The sequence below is a fragment of the Carcharodon carcharias genome, chromosome 12 (assembly GCF_017639515.1).
Source record: "Carcharodon carcharias isolate sCarCar2 chromosome 12, sCarCar2.pri, whole genome shotgun sequence".
Classification (NCBI taxonomy): domain Eukaryota; kingdom Metazoa; phylum Chordata; class Chondrichthyes; order Lamniformes; family Lamnidae; genus Carcharodon; species Carcharodon carcharias.
This window is the reverse complement of record NC_054478.1, coordinates 145,610,939-145,631,250: the sequence shown is the minus strand read 5'-3', so window position 1 is coordinate 145,631,250 and position 20,312 is coordinate 145,610,939. Positions and strand designations below refer to the sequence as shown.

General features: G+C 43.6%; 2 protein-coding genes across 14 annotated transcripts in view; one reads left to right on the top strand and one right to left on the bottom strand.

The window, feature by feature from the left end:
• hdac4 (histone deacetylase 4) overlaps positions 1-20,312 on the top strand; it is a 454,869-nt gene that overhangs the window by 270,919 nt on the left and 163,638 nt on the right. For all 13 annotated transcript variants that reach the window (XM_041201590.1, XM_041201589.1, XM_041201588.1 and 10 more), the window contains one exon: positions 14,093-14,213. In XM_041201590.1, coding sequence (XP_041057524.1) covers positions 14,093-14,213 — 121 coding nt within the window. The remainder of the gene's footprint in view (positions 1-14,092; positions 14,214-20,312) is intronic.
• Positions 2,117-2,451, bottom strand: LOC121285052 (RING-box protein 1B-like). Its single transcript, XM_041201173.1, is given in 2 exon segments — positions 2,117-2,289; positions 2,291-2,451. Coding segments are annotated over 2 exon segments (294 nt in total). The 3' UTR covers positions 2,117-2,156.

Here is a 20,312-nt window from a genome sequence, read left to right as displayed (position 1 = left end):
CTGACCTTGTATGATCAAGTTTATTTTTATTTGTTCAAAACGGTGGAACCCCATGGCCTTATTCACTGAGCAAATGTCTTAAATCTCAAACTTTGTTTTAAACAAAACTTAAATTGGTCCCTAATTGGATCTTACCAACAACTTGGGAGTCTGGCCAAGGATCATAAGTACAATAAAGTAATGTAAAATATAATTTTATCTTATTAGTATTTCCTCAGTTTTGGTTAGTGTAAGCATGCTTTCTAGCAGAAGAAACTCTTGGCAAAATCCTTTGGTGTTCAGTACTTTTCTTTGGCTTTTCAGTTTTTGTGAATCAGGATATAGCAGATTTAATTCTTTTTGAGGAGTGATTTATTTGCCAGATAAATAACATGACCAATGTTTTCCTTTGGTTTAATCAAATAATGCCATTGTTAAAGACCTGTAGTTTATATGTATTCTGCTTGTAAAACTTGAATTTCAACAAAAGGTGATCTTTGAATAGATTTATGAAAGGCAATTACATTCTGAAATTGGAGAATAGGCTAACTCCTGTGTTTGTAACAGCAACCTCTTGGAATGGGCACTGCTGTTTAGTGAATATATCTTAGGTATGCAAAATAAAGTTTTCATTAAAGACAAATAACACATACATTCTCTGATGGATGTGCTTAAAATTGCAAGGGTATTCAGAATGGTAGATCAGGTATCAGTTTTTTGGATATTCTGGCCATTGAATTCAGAAAGACTCTCATTTTGTGTTGGTAACTAATTCATATTTAGCTATTAAGGTACAAACAAAGCATTTGAGCAAGATTATAAAAATGATTTTTCTCTTGAATTCTGAATTTAGTTTCCTTTCTAGTAGGCTTTATTGCTGCTCACAACTGATGGAAGTTCAAATCTCCTGGGCTGTAAAGACATTTGAAATGAGTTTGGCAATTTTAATGATGCACTTCCTAGTTGACTTGAAGCCAGAGCACAACACTGCCTATAATTAAACAATCTCGGTTGGAGGTTACTATGATAGTTCTGTGGGAAACAAAATAGGCATTTCTTGTGGCAGACCAAAAACAGCCTAATGCTAAATTTGACACTCTACACCAGGAATGCTTGTTATAAACATTTCACCCAAAGTGGAAAAATACTCTAATCCAGCAGCATCAATAATCCTCGCCTTAATGAAAACTAAAAAACATCTTTTTAAAAATTATTTTTAAATAGTAATTTGTATCCTTTCTCTACTGGTCACACTTGAGTTGTTTCCAGTCACCCATGTCGTTGGCACTCTTCTGTTCCCTTCCAGTGCTTGCTTTGAGTCAAAGTGTTGAGTTTCTTTATACTATTGCTTTTGTGATTTTTTTCGGTGCAAGTATTCTCTGATCTCACCTTTGTGTGTCCAAAACATTCTTCCTTTAATGAAAGGATGCAAGTAAGTCTGCTTTAGTCTGATCTAGAGGACTTGATATATTGGCTGCTTCAAGCTTTTGTAGTAATGACTACAGGTGACTGTTGCAGCCTAGGAAGTTTTGATAGGAAATTGTATGGCTTGAGGTCTTTAATGAAGAATGGGAACTATCTGGAATTGTTGAACACTTACAATATTCCCCATCCTTCAAACAGACAAAATCCAATTATGCATTATCCTTTTCAGTCTTCCATCACCTGTCTCGCAAGTTTGAACACATGAATCCTTAAAACCTTCTCCATTGTTTTCTGCATCATCGTCCCCCTGCGGAAACAACCTTGCTTCATTCTACTTGTAGCTGTCCTACTCCTAGTGTAGCTCACATAACTCTCAGCAGTGGCTTCTCCCATCACCCCTGCACAGGCACCTCTAGAGCACTCCAAGACTCTCTTTTTTGTAACTTGCACATGTATTCTGACCTCTAACCATCAATTGATTCCACAGACACCTCTGTACTGTCGAGATTACTTGTTCAACATAGTGTTTTTTTTCTTCTGTCCAGCTTTTTAATAAATATATACAAACCAACTATGGTATATGATTCATTTAATTTAATACAAGTTGATTATCTTTGTGCAGAAAGACTGAGATCACTCTTATGGTGCTCACTTCACAAAGACAGCAAGCAAGATTCCACCGAATGAAACACAATACCCATAAAGACAGGAATGAAAGGATGCCCACAATTTTCATTTGCCTATTCTCTGCACTACCCAGTCCTGGCAAAGTGGGCAGCGGTTGTTCTGTTTTGCCCACAGCGACATGCAGCAGTTGTGGAAGGAGTGGTTGCATTCTCCGCAAACCACAATATAGTCACCTTGTTTATTTTCGGCTTGACACCAAAGGCGGACCCTGCAGATGGCGGAGGTATCACACTCCACATCCCAGCTCCACATGGCCACGGCATTCCACTTCTTCAGGGTGAACATCTTGTCTCTGGCTCCCACAACATTGTGAGCAGAAGCTGGATCTTCCAGCTCCTCGAGCTTTACAACCAAAGCCATTTGATTTGGTTTCGACTGAGTTAGATGCTTTGGTGTTCCCTGCTTTGAATTGACCTAAAGCTATCTATATCATTAACTTCAATTACATCACCTTCTCAAACTGTCATGTAGACATCACATGGTAGAGTATAGCCTCGTTCTCCTGTTGACCTTTCTTAATTTGTTCATCGGTTGCGGGCATTGCTGGCTAGGCCAGCATTTATTGCTTATTCCTAATTGCCCTCGAGAAGGTGGTGGTGAGCTGCCTTCTTGAACTACTGCAGTCCCTGTGGTGTCGGTACACCTACAGTGCTGTTAGGAAGGGCGTTCCAGGATTTTGACCCAGTGACAGTGAAGGAACAGCGATATGTTACCAAGTCAGGATAGTGAGTGACTTGGAGGGGAACTTCCAGGTGGTGTTGCCATCTATCTGCTGCCCTTGTCCTCTGGATGGTAGTGGTCGTGGGTTTGGAAGGTGCTGTCTAAGGAGCCTTGGTGAGTTTCTGCAGTACATCCTATAGATGGTACATACTCCTGCTCCTGTGCATCGGTGGTGGTGATGTTTGTGGATATGGTGCCAATCAAGTGGGCTGCTTTGTCCTGGATGGTGTCAAGCTTCTTGAGTGTTGTGGGAGCTGCACTCATTCAGGCAAGTGGGGAGTATTCCATTACACCCCTGACTTGTGCCTTGTAGATGGTGGACAGGCTTTGGGGAGTCAGGAGATGAGTTAATCATTGCCGGATTCCTAGTCTCTGACCTGCTCTTGTAGCCACAGTATTTATAAGACTAGTTCACTTCAGTTTCTGGTAATGGGGGATTCAGTGATGGTACTGCCATTAAATGTCAAGGATTGATGGTTAGATTCTCGCTGAGATTCTCTTTTAGATTTTCTCTCGTTGTAGACAGTCATTGTCTGGCACTTGTGTGGTGCAAATGTTACGTGCCACTTGTCAGCCCAAGCGAGGTCTTGGACATGGACTGCTTCAGTATCTGAGGAGTCGCGAATGGAGCTGAACATTGTGCAAATATCCCCACTTCTGATCTTATAATGGAAGGAAGGTCATTGATGAAGCAGCTGAAGATGGTTGGGCCGAGGACACTACCCTGAGGAACTCCTGCAGTGATGTCCTAGAGCTGAGATGACTGACCTCCAACAACCATATCATCTTCCTTTGTGCAACCAGCAGAGAGGTTTCCTGCTGATTCCCATTGACTCCAATTTTGCTAGGGCTCCTTGATGCCACACTCTGTCAAATTTGGCTTTGATGTCAAGGGCAGTCATTCTGACCTCACCTCAGGAGTTCAGCTCTTTTTTGTCCATGTTTGAACCAAGGCTATAATGAGATCAAGAGTTGAGTGGCCCTGGCAGAACCTAAACTTGAGCGTCAGTGAGCAGGCTATCGCTAAGCAAGTGCCACTTGATAGCACTGTTGATGACCTCTTCCATTACTTTACTGATGATCGAGAGTAGACTGATCGGGTGATAGTTGGCTGGATTGGATTTGTCCTGTCTTTTGTGTACAGGACGCACCTAGACGATCTTCCACATAGCCAGTGTTGTAGCTGTACTGGAACAGCTTAGCTAGGGATGCGTGAAGTTCTGGAGTATAGGTCTTCGGTGCTATTGCCGGAATATTGTCAGGGCCCATAGCCTTTGCACTATCCAGTGCCTTCAGTCATTTCTTGATATCATGTGGAGTGAATTGAATTGGTTGAAGACTGGTATCTGTAATGCTGGGGGCCTCTAGAGTATGCCGAGATGGATCATCTGCTGGGCACTTCTGGCTGAAGATTGTAGCAAATGCTTCAGCTTTCACTAAGTCATGATGCTCATTTGGAGAGCCGGTGCAATCACGACGGACCGAATGGCCTCCTTCTGCACTATAACGATTCTGTGATCTTTTGCACTGATGTGCTGGGCCCCCCCCATCATTGAGGATGGGGATACTGGATGGAGTGTCCTCCTCCAGCGAGTAGTGTAATTGTCCATCACCAATCACAACTGGATGTGGCTGGACTGCAGAGCTTAACTCTGATCTGTTGGTTGTGAGATCACTTTACCTTGTCTATCATTTGCTGCTTATGCTGTTTGGCATGCAAGTAGTCCTGTGTTATAGCTTCGCCCCAGGTTGACCTCATTTTTAGGTATGCCTGGTGCTGCTCCTGGCATGCCGTCTTGCCCTCTTCATTGAACCAGCGTTGATCCCCTGGCTTGATGGTTGGTAATGGTAGAGTGGGGGATATGCCAGGCCACGAGGTTACAGATTGTGGTTGAGTACAATAATGTTGCTGCTGATGGCCCACATCGGCTCATGGATGCCCAGTCTTGATTTGCTAGTTCTGTTCGAACCTGGGTCCTGTGTCTCCAGAGCATAACCCTGGGTCTCTGGATTACTAGTCCATACCACTACGCCATCACCTCCCTTGTAGATGGTGCACACTGTTGCCACTGTGCATTGGTGGTGGTGGGAGTGAATGTTTGTGGATGGACTGCCAATCAAGTAGGCTACTTTGTCCTGGATTTGAGCTTCTTGAGTGTTGTTGGAGCTGCACTCATCCACGTAAGTGGGGAGTATTCCATCACACTCCTGACTTGTGCCTTGTAGATGGGGAGCCAGGAGGAACTACAACTACAACTAAGCTTCCAATCATAAATCTCATCCCATAAATTTGTTGGTTTCCATTTGCCATAGCAAATCTCTGCCATGCCTCATTTCCACAATTCTAGAAATCCTTTTTATGCTCCAATGGTTAAATTTCTCCTGTATTCTCACTGTTGGTTTTGAATATATCACACCACACAAACTCAACTTCATCCAAACTTCTATACTATATCCTGACCTGCACCAGGTCCTGCTTGCTCATCCACCTATATTCGCTAAAAGATGTTGAATTAAAAATCCAAGTCTTCATTTAAAAATTCCTTCATAAACTTCTCCCACCTAAGCTCAGCACTTCCTTCAACTCCACATCCTAGACTCTGGGCAGAATCTTGTAGAGGCGATAGCTGTCTTGCCTGCTAGCTTGAGAGCCAGCTGGAGCCCTGCGTTACCTCTTTTAAGGAGTACCTACATGCATTTTGTTCCACTCAGGCACTTAACATATCAGAGTCAGGCCTTCCCCCAGGATCAAGGACCCTGGAGCAGAGGTCCCACCCATCGAGAACTGCTGACCGATCAGAGGCTGCCGGGAAGACAATGGCTTCTGCCCGTGTGGCCTTGTGTCATTGCTGGATCCCAGGCCCTGATGAGTGATTGTGGGAGAGGGAGGCCAAGGAGTGGGGGTGGGTTGGGGTTGGCAGCAAGGGCAAGAAGGTAGCCTTCCCAATGCAAGGTCCTTGATGAAGCATTGATTGCCTTTGAACGAGGGAGTTTTTACTTTGCCCCCTGCCCTGGTTGTTGCCAGCAGAGGGTATTAATTGGGTAGAGTTGGGAAGTTGGCAGGGTCCACGTCTGCCACCCTCCCAATGCCCCCCTGCCATCAAACACACCATGGTGGAGGGCACAAGATTCCACTCTGCTATTCATTCCTCCAAATGGTCTCCTGTGTGACCCCCCCCCCACCCCTCCCAAATCTACCACTGACTGTAAAGATCCACTGTCCTAGCTCTATTCTCCATAACTCCCTCTTGAAACTCCCTTAAATTTTCCACTCTGCTTTTAAAAGCCTCTTCAAAATTGTTCTGACTGCTTTTGATCAAACCCTAACTCTTGTACTACTGATGTGTATTTGTTTCTACTCTGAAGTGATTTGGGACCAATACTGTGTTAGAAGAGCTATTGAAATACTTTTTGCTACTGCTTTTATGATTCCAATTACCTATTTACTTCAATGTCAAAACCCATCCTAATTCGGTATGTAAAATGCTGGCAGAATTCTGTGCCAACCATCTACTGATGCATGCTGCTTTCCTAAGGCTTTTATAAAGGAAATGCCAGAATTTGTATTGTTGCAGGATAATTTGATTTCTTGTCAGAAAGACAAAGCTTTCTTCTCCTTTCGCAGCCATATATCCCACAGGAGTGGGGAGCTTAGCCATCATGTAACTAAATAAAGATGCACTGAGTGGCTTATTGCAATGTCTCATCTGTTATTTGGGAGAAAAATTATTACTGTATCCCTATTATGGTAACTTGTTTTCCTCCTGGTGCCTTCATAAAGTGAGCACTAAATCTGTGCTCTAGGCTTCCAAAGGATAGCAACCTGGATCTACTCGATAAGCTTCTAGAAATTTAAAGGGTCCATTGATATCATCATGACTATTTCAACTTTGGGACCCTTTTCTGTGTGCCTTGCATCTCCTCTGTTACCTGCTTATCTCTTGTACTCTATCTATTAAAGCCCCTTTAGTTACTCATGCAACATGCTTTCCTTCCATTGTTAACCTCTTTCATCTCCTCCTTAACTTTGCCGTAGGATAGGTGTTGCATTGAAGGGGAGGCTGCCCAGCCATTATTAGCATCAGGGAAAGATCTTAGCAGTTCACTGGTACATGCAGAATAGTGTCAACCATGGTGATCCCTATCGGTGAAAGAATAGAGAGTATAAGAAGCATTGAAGAAAAGCTATGAGCATACAGGAGAGGTTTAAGCTGTTTAGAAATGGAATAGGGAGAGAGAGATACATCAACCAGAAGGAGAGGATAAGTGACTGGATGAGTAAACAATGTGACAGATGAACAGGGTTGGAGACTGATAGCATGAGCTGTTCAACATGATTTTTCATTTACTGTACGAGATAAAAAAATAACTTCAAGAAGGTCATCATGTGATAAGTGTTTCTTGCAAATCACTCAGACTTTTCAGTTCCCTTTCATCCAGAGTCTAAACTTCCCAGTTTGTGCATGTGCCAGCAGATAGAAATGCTGAAAAAATTAGAATAGAAACTTTAGATAGTTTCTATCAGTAGGAGATTTCCTCTTTTAACAAAGTATTTTAGAATTGAACAAGATGTTTCCTTTTATCTAAATATAGCAAACCAGTTTGCCTAGTTTTGTGCAGTTGTGTCAAAGTTAGTCATGGGGGCTGATCTTTCCCTTCCAGTGTAGACTAAACTTAGAACAAACCTTGAGAATCGGAAGTGGTTGAGGCACTTGAAACTAGCTTGAGTATTTATATGATCAGTGTCAAAACTCCAAACTTTTCTTTGAGGCATTTTCTCTCATCTCCCAACACAAAAAATAACTAAGTTATGTTAAAAGCTTGAGGTCTGATTTCCTGAGAATGATATCCGTGGAGTGCATATAAAATGTGAGGAAAGAGGCAGCAAATGTAAGAGTTTCCTTTTATGTTTAATTTAAATTTCTTCTGGAAGTAAAATTGCGCAACGCACCTAGCTATTAGCTGTATTCTAAGCAGGAATTAAAGAGAAATATTGCAAATTTCTTCCTGATTATTGCTTTCCTAAATTGCAGCAGTTATTCCCATTTTAACATAGCTGTAGCAGCAAGCAAGAGGTTGCATCTTGGCAAAGCTACAAGAAAACTTGCAGCTATTAGCATCAGGGGACTTCAAACAGCATGTATGCAGCAATAATGTATGCTGAAGGAGAAAAATAAATAGAAGACATAGATTTGGGATGTCCAAGGCATAGGAGGTGCAACTACAGGAATGTTTTAACTGAGGCACCGTATCAGCTACAGTAACCTCGAAGGCCATTATGTGAAGAGGCTGTGTCTTCAGATTTTAAATATTACCCTGCAACCTGACACACAGATGTCTCTTAGTACAACTCCCAGATGTAAACCAGGTATTAGGCCTCTTAATTATGTAAATTGGTCCTGTTTTGAAGACTTGTTTGGGATGATTGGGATAGGCACCAAGTCTGCCCCACTGGAATTCCTAGGTGGCTCCCTACAGCCAAAGACCTAAGGTTTTTTATTTGTTTGTAGGATGTGGGCATCACTCGCTAAGCCCGCATTTATTGCTTAACCTTAATTGCCCTCGAGAAGGTGGTGGTGAGCTCTCACCTTAAACTGCTGCTATCTTTGTGGGGTAGGTACACACACTGCTGTTAGGAAGAAAGCTCCAGGATTTTGACCCAACCACCCTGAAAGAATGGTAATATATTTCCAAATCAGTGTGGCGTATGACTTGCAGAGGACCTTGTTCCCATTCACCTGCTGCCCTTGTTCTTCTAGATGGTAGTGCTCACAGGCTTGGAAGGTTGGCAAGTTGCTACAGTGCAGTTGATGGTGCACACTGCTGCCACGGTTCACCCCTGGTGGAGGGAGTGAATGTTTTAAGGTGGTGATTGGGTGCCAATCAAGTGAGTTGTTTTGTCTTGGATGGTGTCAAGTTTCTTGAGTGTTATTGGAGCTGCTCTCATCCAGGCAAGTGGCAAGTATTCCATCAAGCTCCTGACTTGTGCCTTTGTAGTTAGTGGACAGGCTTTGGGGAGTCAGGAAGCAAGTTACTTGCTGCAGATTTCCCAGTCTCTGACCTGCTTTTGTAGCCACAGTATTTATGTGGGTGGCCCAGTTCAGTTTCTGATCAGTGATGAGCCCCAGGATACAGATGGGAGATTCAATGGTGGTAATGCCATTGAATGTCATCAGGAGATGGTTAGATTCTCTTTTGTTGATGATCATTGCCTGGAAGTTGTGCCATACAAATGTTGTTTGCCACTTATCAGCCCAAGCCTGAATGCTGTCCAGGGCTTCCTGCATGTAGGCACAGACTGCTTCATTATCTGAGGAGAAAAACAAAAAAAAAATTTGGAAATACTGAGCAGGTCAGGCAGCATATATGAAGAGGGAAACAGAGGCCTGGATTTCCACTTCCAAGTGGGGTACACAGAGTCAACAAATTTTCCAACTCTCCAAACCCGCCTCAGAAAATGGTGCCTCGAATAACAGGATCTTTATTCCAGGGATGTGGGTGCAAGCTGGAGTCAGGTCCACCACCTCCAGAAACAGTTCTGCAGCAGCCACAGGTTGCATACCAAGATGGGGTGGTTAAAAGGCCCGCCTTGGTGATCTGGGACCTTGTCCAGTTGTGTGGCTGAATATTAGGCACTCTAGCACTCACCCTTCAGTCCTCGTGCCCCATCCATGACAACACATACCAACCCATGTACTCACCCAGCCCTAATGGCCCCTTATGCCCTTCATGCCAACTCATGCCTCCTATCACCACCAATTGTCCTCATACCCCCATGCCAAGCTATACTCCTCTACCCACTTCTCATGGCCCCTCATACCCCCATGCCAGCCTATGCTCTCCACTCACCTCCAAGGTCCCTTTTATCCTTATGCCAACTTAGTGTCAACATGTCAACCTATGCCCACCACCCTTTCCCCTTGCACCCCCATGCCAATTCACACTGTATCCACCATGGGCAGACCTCAGGACCCATGCGGAGGTGAAATAAAATAAAGTTCTAATTACCTATTACAGACTTGACTATATATTTTTTAAATGATAAAGACCCATTCAAAACATTTAAATCCTTCCAAGTACTTAATCCTATATAAAAACAAACATCTGCATTCATAACCCTACATCAAAGACAGCTAATTCCTGAATAACCTCTTGAGCTGTCAATCAAACAGTGACTTTACAAGCTCCCACTTTGATAAGGGTGGGTTGAAGAAGCAGCCAAACTGTAGTAATGTTATAATGATAGCCCTTGGGTTTATGTCAACAAACAGCTTTTGAAACTGAAAGCACCAATTTTTTCAACTCAGAGACACAGCAGGCTGGTTCTTTACCAAATTTAAAGGGCAGATGATTTAACTAATTTGATAGCTTGACGGTTCCAAAGATCTTATCCGCCTTTTTTGACCATTTATGTCTACTCTTAAAAAGAGTAAGTCACACGCTGGGGGCTAAGGACCTCCCTCCAACAAAATGGGGTCTGTTTGAACTCAGCATTGAGTTCAAATGTCTTTACTGGGTTTGGATTCCCCCCATGTGAGAATCACATCCTGACCCCTTTCCCCTACCAACAAGAAAAGATCTGTCAGAAATGAGGTCAGTATTCCTTGATCTCAGGTCCCTGCACTTATTAGATGAGGTGTGATGTCTCCATGACTCTGTGTAATTCTGGGCCAGAGTTAACGTTTCAAGTCAGTGACCGCTTATCAGCATTCTCTGAGAAGTTGCAAATCAAACTGAGCACTGTGTAATCATCAGGGAACTTTAATTGACTTCAATTTTCCTAGGATTCCTTGATGCCACAATTGGTCAAATGCTGCCAGGATGTCAAGGGCAGTCACTCTCACCTCACCTCTGGAATTCAGCTCTTTTGTCCACGTTTGAACCAAGATTGTAAGGAGGTCTGGGGCCAAGTAGTTGAGCGATTAAGTAATAATAGGAACCATCAAAACTCCTCTGAGAAGGTCAATCCCAGCTTCTCCAGCCTATCCACTTAACTGAAGTCATTCATCCCTGGTATGATGCTAGTAAATCATCTCTGCACCTTCTCTGAAGCCTTGCTATCCTTCCAAACATCTGGTGCCCTGAAGTGGACACAATATTCCAGCTGAGACATAATCAGTGATATGTAAAGGTTTACCTTAACTTCTTTACTTTTGTACTCCTATCCCTTGATTTATAAATGCAAGGATCCCATAAGCATTCTTTCATAGCCTTCTCAACTTGGCTACCCATCTTAAAAAAACAAATTGTGTATTTAAATTCCCAGTTCCCTTTGTTCCTGCATCACCTTTAAAATTGAACCAATTAATTTATATTGCTTCTTATTTTCCTTTTGAGATGCATCACTTCACATTTTTCTGCATTAAATTTTATCTGCTATGTGTCTGCTGACTTCCACCAAACTTTGTCTTGAAGCACTGTTAAATATCAATAACCTGGAAATATAGTAATCAAAAAGAGCAGTGGTCCTAATACCTATTGCTGGGGCATACCTCCATTTTCTTTCCTCTAATCCAATCAACAGCTGTTCACCACTACCCTTTGCTTTCTGAGTCTTGCCCTATTTCATATCCATTCTGCCATTACTCCTTTGATATCATGTATTTCAATTTTGCTAACAAGTATATTATGTGACACTTGGGCAAAATTTGTCAGACATAATTTTACTTATACAGTTCTTTCCAAACTTTTTCCCACCTATTTTAATGCTTCACACTTGATCCGACCCCAGAGTAAAAATTTGGGGAGGAAGTGAGGGAGACAGTTGGTGACCAGATGGGGAAAGTTGGGGGCAAACATCAGGGGTACAGATACACAAAGAAAAAATAAAGCATATACCACTTTGCAGTCTCTGCTGTCAGCAGTTAGGCCTTGGAGCTCATTATATTAGGTTATACCCAACACCAGAGAAAATGATGCATATATAAAGAGGCCTTGTAGCCAATCCCAGGGCTGTTGTATGTCAGTTTCCGCTTCAAGCCGCCATTTCTGCCTCGGAGCTCGGAACCCCAGTTGCATGTCCCGTGAACCCACTGGGGTTCAGGAACATTTTGGGAACCCCTGTCTTAATATATAATGTTTTGAGTATTTTGTTTAATTGGGTGTGTAGTCTCTGAATATTTTTGTCCTGATGCGCCATTGTCCTGACGCATTATGCTTACCCATAATATGGCACAGTGCATTCTTCTCTCTGCTACGGCAACTTTACCTGATCCATGCCTAAAGGAGTATAGGTGGTCAATTATTGGAGCCTTGCTTGCAATTTGACTCCCCACAAAGTTGAATGTGGATCCAGAGGTTCACTGTATGAGCCAGCAATAGCCAGTCCTGTTCTGCTTGTTGGATTTTCTTGCTGCAGCTTGTTTAGTCACTCGTCCAGAGGCAGGTTTTAGTTGAGAATACAGGTCGGACAACCTGCCTGTTCCCATGGTTTGTCATGCATTCTGTGAATGAGGTCAAGTCTGTAGCATGGACAAGAATAGAAATGGAGAATCTGTATTTTGAGTCCAAATATGCTTAAATTAACAATTGTCACATCATGGAGTGTAGACCTCCAATTTTCAGAGAGTACCTTCCTGGATGATGTTTTCAATCTGAGGTCTCTGCTGCAAAAATCATTGGCACACACATTCAATGACATTCCACAGAATAGAACAGAAGTAGCAAACTGGCTGATAGAAGCCTAACTGTTTTCATACAGATTCTACTTTTTTGTACACTTGGCTGCTCTTGATGAGGCAGAAACCTGTTTCACAAGCGGTCACATGAGGGGAATCGAGTTGTGGAGTGGGAGGAGGGTGGAGGCAGGAAAAGGTGTTAAGTTTGGACGTGAACACAATTTCAGCATTATCCATTGTGAAGAAGACTAACTTTTCACATTTGAAATCAATTTCTGAATTCTCTAATTTTATATGTATGAAGCTCAGTTTCATTCTCTGCATTTGGTGTTCTGCCAGTCACCAACATGGGATCTGGGCTTCCAATCTCAGTCCCAATTGTGAAAATTAGAATATATTTAGTAAATAAACTCGGATAAAAATGTTGTACAGGCTAGCTTCTTTAGCATATACTTTAGCTTCTGTCAACTATTCTGTGCCCCACAGTTAAGCCTTCTAAAATGTTTTCCTCAAATCGCTTAAGGAATAAGACTCAAAAGTTGAATATTGTTAAAAGTTAGCTCATTTCTGAACTATTATTTACAGTTTTATACTAACTATCACCATTGAAAACACAGCTAGAGTACTGGACTGAAATTCTGAAGACTCAAACTAATTGCAGGTAGACAGGTGAATGCAGAGTGATGCTTGAGAACAATATATGTAGTAGTTGGGCATTATCTATGATATTGTGTAATATGATGTAAACGGAATTTTGAGCCTTGAAAAGGACCGTTTGTTCCACTTTTAACACTTTTACTGAGCATGGTTAATAAAACACAAAGTAACTAACAAATTGTCTGACCTCTAAGAACCAGTACAAACATTACAAAAGAAAATTAGATAGGCAGTTGTGGGAAATAAACCTGCAGGGCTGCAGGGAAAGAGCAAGAGAAAGGGATAGACAGGATTGTCCTACAGTGAGACTGTATGGACTTGATGGGCCGAATTGCTTCCTTCTGTGCCATAACAATTCTATGGCTCTATGACTTAATGCAGTTCCTGCTCAGCATCTAAAATCTCTGCCCTTTCTCATTGTGTACTCTCCTCAATATCATCGTTACCCCGTGAAAAGTGTGTAGTTGCACTGGAGCATGTGGCAATGGAAGTCACAGTCTTCAGGCAAAAAATTCCAGATCTCCTTACTTTTCTGTAAAAAAAACATCGAATGTGATCAACAGTTAGGCATTTTAAAGTTTTCTTAAATTTTCTTACTAAAGGTGAGATCAGACTGATGTCAGGAGTTACTACTTTATGCAAAGTCTTTACGAAAATTTACGTTGATATTCTGGATAAGGTAGTGACAATGAAAACTCTGGAATTGTTAGAGGCAGTTGGATCCTGTGACAGAGGAGGAGGGTGGGAGGGTAGTGGGGTGGTGGTTCCATGGGAGGAGATGAGCTTAGTGAGGCAAATTATGTTTGCTCATGGGTGAATCTCGCATATTGAACCTATTTTGTGGATTGAACGTGGTGGCTGTTGGGCTACAGAGTTATCATTCATATCTGTAAAATAAACTAAAGCACCCATTTTACTGGAGAAAATTTACATAATTTGCCTTGTTTTTAAAATTTTTGATTCCTGTGATAACCTGGAACTTATGTTTGTGTGTATGTGTTTCTTAGGTGCAGTAGCAAGCACAGAAGTGAAGTTGAGACTTCAAGAGTTTGTCCTAAATAAAAAGAAAGCTGCAGCACATAGGGCAATAAACCATTCCATTCCAAATGACCCAAGATTTTGGTACGGGTAAGTATTGCTGATTAGCTGCAATAATGTGATAATGTGTTCAGTGACTTTTTTGGCCAGCCACATATCTGGTATGCAGAGACCTGCCTGAGTTAAAGATCCCCAAATCAAGTTACTGAAAAATCCACACGAGTAAAATTTCTGCTTGCCATATACAAAGTGCACATCCCTTTCCTGCAGAAATATTCTCCCTTTTTCTCGCGTTCTTTCTTCCTTGCCTTCTCTGGCACACTTTTTTGTGAATTTCTAATGAGGGAAAGGATTTGGGAGGTAGAGGAGTGGGGTGTTTCAGGACAAAGAGACAGGGGAGGGAGTTCAGAAGCTTGGAATGTGTGTGCTCTCTTTCCTCAATACACTTTTTTGGATGCTTTCTTTTCCTTTTTTCTTTTTTGAGCTACAAATTCTAGGATGACTCAAGTGATTTAATGGTGCCTCATATTTGATTAGGATTGTTGGCAGATCTGGCACAGTGGCCATACCATTTAGTCAAACAGCCTTAGTACTAGGGTTGAGAGTAGTGTGAGGAAATAAGGTACAGGGAAATCAGAAAAGTGGGAAAACCTACTTTAAAATTTTAATGTAATGAAGTATTTCTTCATATGTTTGAAAACAGCAGTGACTGCTGGGGAATGCCCATGTCAGTAGTCTATAAAACTGCAAATGTAGCTGAACTTTTCAGGAGCTGGCAGTTGGAGGTTTAGTGCTAGTATGAGTTTGTGATAATAGAGATATAGGTGAAGAAAGGTTTATGGTATGAAATGTTAAGATGGTTGGACAGATTGGGGATGTATCATGAGGTGCTATATGATCTTGTGCCTAATAGAGCAATTAAAGATTGTTAGAAAGATGGCATTACAGTTTGGCCCAAAAATAATTGACTGTTCCCTATTTCTCATTTTTTGGAAGACTGAATCGCATTGAGTTACTAATATAAAGTAATGCTTGCCTGTATAAATTTACCAGGCTACTATGATACCCTAGTGTCAATCTGATCATATTTCAAGGTATAATGGTTATATTTATGTTTTAAGTTGTTAATGTGAGTTGTGTTAACTCATTTTGAATCCTCCTTTATTGGATTTCTACTGCAATTACAAGAAATATGATCTCTGCAATATAAGCAATGTTGAAAGTCAAAGATCTGCTGATATTTGTATCAAAGCCTGGACCCTGAGGTCTGTACATACTAGATAAGCTTTGGTACTACAGTGATTGAGATGATCTCACTCATGGAAATGTTGATTTCGTTGCACACTTCAGTGACATTCATTACCCTATATAACCAAGATTAATATTATAGATTCTCTCATCACTTTGATGGATGGGGGTTGAATATAAAACGAAGGCTTACTGTCTAGTTCAATGCCATTTCATGTGACATTAGACCAAACCTCGGTTTGCATAACGATTACAGGTACTGCACATGAAGTCAGTGTTGGAAGGATGGCTGGAGGTTGCTATTATGTACAAATTATCTTTTCGTATTGGCCTATTAACACAATTTTAAGTTCAGAAATATCAGGGACATGCACACAGACTGCTCAGTGCAGGGCACACCCATCCTCCCCCATCACCACCTCCCAAAAACCTATCCACATACTAGGCCAGGAGAGGAGGAAAACCCAAGCTGAAGGCAACACACTTCCAGCCCCCACTTCTTTTTGAACTCTATCCAGGTCTGCTCAGAGTGTGTCCCACCAGAGGTGAATGCAAGATCGGTGTTAGCTAAATCCAACTCCTTGGTTTGGCCCCAGTCCCCTTCGCGTCCCTTGGACCCTGGTTTGTCTCTCTCTAGCTCTGCCTCTTAAGTGAAAAGGCAGAAAAGGTCTTATTAGTTAGCTCTGCTGCTTCACACTTTTTAATTGTCATTTTTATTAATTATTATCAATTTGTCGTTTTGACATTGATTTTTTTGCTCAGCAAGTTGTTTATGTTTTCTTCATTCTTTAACTGTTTTTTTGAAATTCATCTTCAATGTTGTACCAAAGTGGATCTCAGGCAGCCGCTGCTGGGTTTCTTGCAGAAGGGGAATGAGAGGCTCACAAGAAGGCTGTTTACTGTTTGGAGGGATGACAAAAGGAGCTAATTTTGCTCCGGTACAAACAGAAAGTGTCAGAAAAACTCAACTAGCAGCATCTGTGCAGAGAGAAACAGAGGTCAGTGACCCTTCTCCAGAACTAGTTTAGATCATGGACCTGAAGCATTGACTCTGTTTCCCTGTCCACAGATGCTGCCTGGCCTGTTGAGTATTTCCAGCATTTTCTGTTTATATTTCAGATTTCCAGCATCTGCTTCTTGCTGGGCATTTGTAAGTTTGGTTAGTTTCAATTTAAAATGAGAAAATATTTATCACTCAATGCATAGTGTAATTTTTCTGTTAACAAAGCCCACTTGTGTGGATAGAAATAGCACATTGTTGCAGGTCAATTGGTTGGTGCTGATTTACTGGAAGGTTTTGCCATTTTTAAACTTGGAAGTCATGTAGCAACAGAATATATCACTGTTAGTTCAAGGTATTCTCGTTTGTACGTGGGATTGTTGTTTGAAATGGTTGTGAATTTCAAGTCTTTTGGGTGTTGCTCTCTGGATATTGCATAGGGCTGCACTCAAAGAAGCGGAGCTGGTTGCATAATATAAACAACCAAGTAGTGTTTAATTGTCTGACAAAGCCGTGGTTGTAAAGTGTATCAGGCTGAAACATGAGCTTCTGGTGGGCTTGATAAATAGAGGCATAGAGTACAAAAGCTGTGAAGTTTTTTTAAACCTATATGAAACCGTTTGACCCCACTGTAACTATGGTTCCCAATTCTGGGCGCCCAAAGGATGAGGGGAAGGATTAAAGAGGGGATGGTAGAGATAAGGGGCCCAGAAACAGGAGAAGCACCGGGCCCATGATTTCTCTCCCTGGCCTTGATTAGCAGTGCATAGATATTAAAATCCCACCTGAAGTTGAGCCTGTGGGCAGAGCTTTCTGTGCCTACTGGCATTGGGCATCATGGCGGACGTGAGCAGACAATATGGTGGGAAGGCCAAAAATCAGTTTCGTGCTGTCATTGACGGGCTGCACTTCCCGCCATCAGGAACTTAATTGTAATATGCTTGCATATCGTTACAAGCTCAGCACGCTGGAATCCTTCCCCCCCTCCATGTTGGATCATCTGAGCACTGCCGACATGCTTCACAACAGCATTTATAAGGCATGCACTTGGCGTGCTGCACTTTGAGGGGAACTCGGGAGGTGAGTGCACGGTAAGGTTACATATGCATCCCTCGTGAGTGGCGCCTGTTAGACTTCAAGGTTGAGGCATTGCGCATTCAGGTGAGGGCACAGGAAAGTCCCATTTTCCCAGCTGGCTGACAGTGCGGTGCGGGGGCAAGCGCTGCACTGCGGTTGAGGCAAGTTTGGGGGAGCTGAAGGCAAGAGCCGCCCTGTGGTTGAGGTGAGTTGGGGGCAAGGGGTGCACTGTGGTTGTGGCGACTTGGGAGGTGGGGGAGGGTGCGATGCGCTGCCCTGTGGTTGATGGTAGTCCGCAAGCACATGTAGGGGGATTGGGGTTGGGGGGAGGGAAATGGCCACGCATTAGGGAAATCTTGTATAAAATGACCATTCCAATGCAACCGAGACCACTCAGGTGTAACCATGTTGACATGCTTGGAGTCGGGTCTCTAGCTTATCTGCCCACTCAAGCAATGCATAGACATGAAAGTGCTACCAAATGCTGCAGAGCTTTTCACCCCTTAGTTACAGACTCCAAACTAATGAGCATTTTAATGCAATGCAGAATAATTGGATGCGTGTACATGTTGTACAATCTCCTTGTGAAAGCTAGCCATGGAGCAGTCACTGGTGGAGGAGCTCACAGCCCCTTGCAATGTCATCATCCCGGTTTGGACCTGTCTCCCCCATGGTTCAAGCTAACAGTACAGCCTTACAGCGCGAGTTAGGAGAATGCCTGTGCATGAGCTGAGAGCACAGCGTGCAGTCCAGTGGGCAAAGCTGCTGCCAATTGATCAGGTGAGTAGGGCGGAGTTGGGTGGTATTTTGGGCAGCCATGCAGTGCACTAAACTCTGGCCATCGAAGTGGTTGCCAGCACTCTCTGAGATGCATTAAGGGGCCTTCAGATTAAATAAAGAGAGGTTCTTAGTACACCCATGCTAACCCACACATCTCTTTTTTTTTATTCATTGACGGGATGTGGGCTTTGCCAGTCAGGCCAGCATTTATTGCCTATCCCTAGATGCCCTTGAGAAGATGGTGATGGGCTGCCTTCTTGAACCGCTGCAGATCCCAGATCTCAGGTTTCCCACAGGTGCAGGGTTCCATCGACTGCACTCGTGACTTTAACATCTCCATGGCAACACACGGTCAATTATGTTAACTGCAAGGGCTTCCACTCGCTGAATGTTCAGCTAGTGTTCAACCACCACTAACAGGTCGTGCAGGTCTGCGCATGCTCCCAGGGAGTGTCCACGATTCCTACATTCTCAGCAGGCCTCAGATCCCTGATGTCTTCCAAGGTCCACAGAGGCTGCAGGGATGACTCCTCAGGGACAAGGGCTACCCGCAGAAGACGTGACTGATGACACCCGTGCGGCGGCCTCAAACTGCAGCAGAGCGAAGATATAACGAGGCTCATGCTACAGCTTGCGACTTGGGGTGGAGCAAAGTATCAGGATGCTGAAAATTAGTCTCTGGCACCTGGGTGCATCTGGTGGAGTCCTGCAATGTAGTCCACAGAGATTGTGACAAATTGTCATCGCCTGCAGTGCTTTTTACAACCTAACGCTGTAATGGGGAGAGGAGCTGGCTGAGGAGAACTCGGAGGTGAGTGCATGGTAAGGTTACACAGGCTGGATGTCTCCTCCGATGAGGGGGATGTCGACAGATGAGGGTGAGGAGGTCCTCGAAGGTGAAGATGACGGTGATGAGGCCATCGCACTGGCCAGACGAGTTAGGTGCACTCGGACCCTCATAGCTGCTAGATTTGTGGAGAATGATGACAACGTGCAGTGAGGAGACACCATAGATTATCATATTGCATCTGTGAACGTTTGATTCCAACCTGGCTGATGGCAGCGCGTGTACTGTTTGTGATAATGCTCCTGTCATGGAGATGCAGCAGAAACCCTAGTTGTCACTCAGTTTCAGGAGGATGATGGTGACATGCAGTGAGGACACTCCATAGATCTTCACATAGCCCCTGAGAATGTCTGAGTCCTGTCTGGCCAAGGGCAGCTCGCTTGCTGTTTGATCAGTGTCATATCATAGCGATGCGTCAGCCTTCAGCACCTGACCCCTTCAGGAACACAGAGCCATCGGTCACTTGCCGAAGAGTTGGCGGGCCAGCCCCACTTCAAAGGTGCTGAGAGCACACAGAGGATGACAGAACTCTGTGGTGCCTGCCCATGACATTCTGACTGCAATGACAAACACCGTCGAGGTGCAGGCATCACGAATGTATCCATTGTGTGTGAACCCGGCCCATCACTTTGGTCTCAAGGCTGCACCAAGCACAGGGAAGAGGCCCTGGACTGAAATACCTGCCTTTATCTCGTGCAGGAATCAAGGTTTCACATTTGAGTGACACGAGCACTGCTCATCAGAACAAGGAGCATCGACAAGGAGAAATTCTTGGGAGTGTATTTACAATAGTGAACATTATGTACAAGTGATTAACACCCGTGCCTGGGCTGTGCAACTAATTCTCCTTAACTTTGTTAACCCTGCCGCTGCATTTTGATGCTCTCCCGACATCCACAGCGAAGTTGAAGGCAGCCTGCTGACTGCTACACCCTGTCTGTGATGACCTTGATGGGCAGCCTCTGGAGGGCCCCAGCCTCCTTTCGGGGTCCTGCTGTTTGGCAGTGGTACCTTCCTCGGCCTGTGGAGCTGGAGCTGCTGGGGTCACAGGAAGAGGGGCCAGGTACTCTCGAAAGCACCTGGGTGGATGACTCCAGAGTGTGCACTTGCTGTCTCTCCTCCCTATGGGAGCTCAAGGGCCCCTGGCGGTCTCCTTGAGAAGGGGAAGCTGGAGTGAGATCGAGCTGCCCTGCACCCCTCTCATGTTGACACTGCTGGAGGCCAACTATAGCGTCAG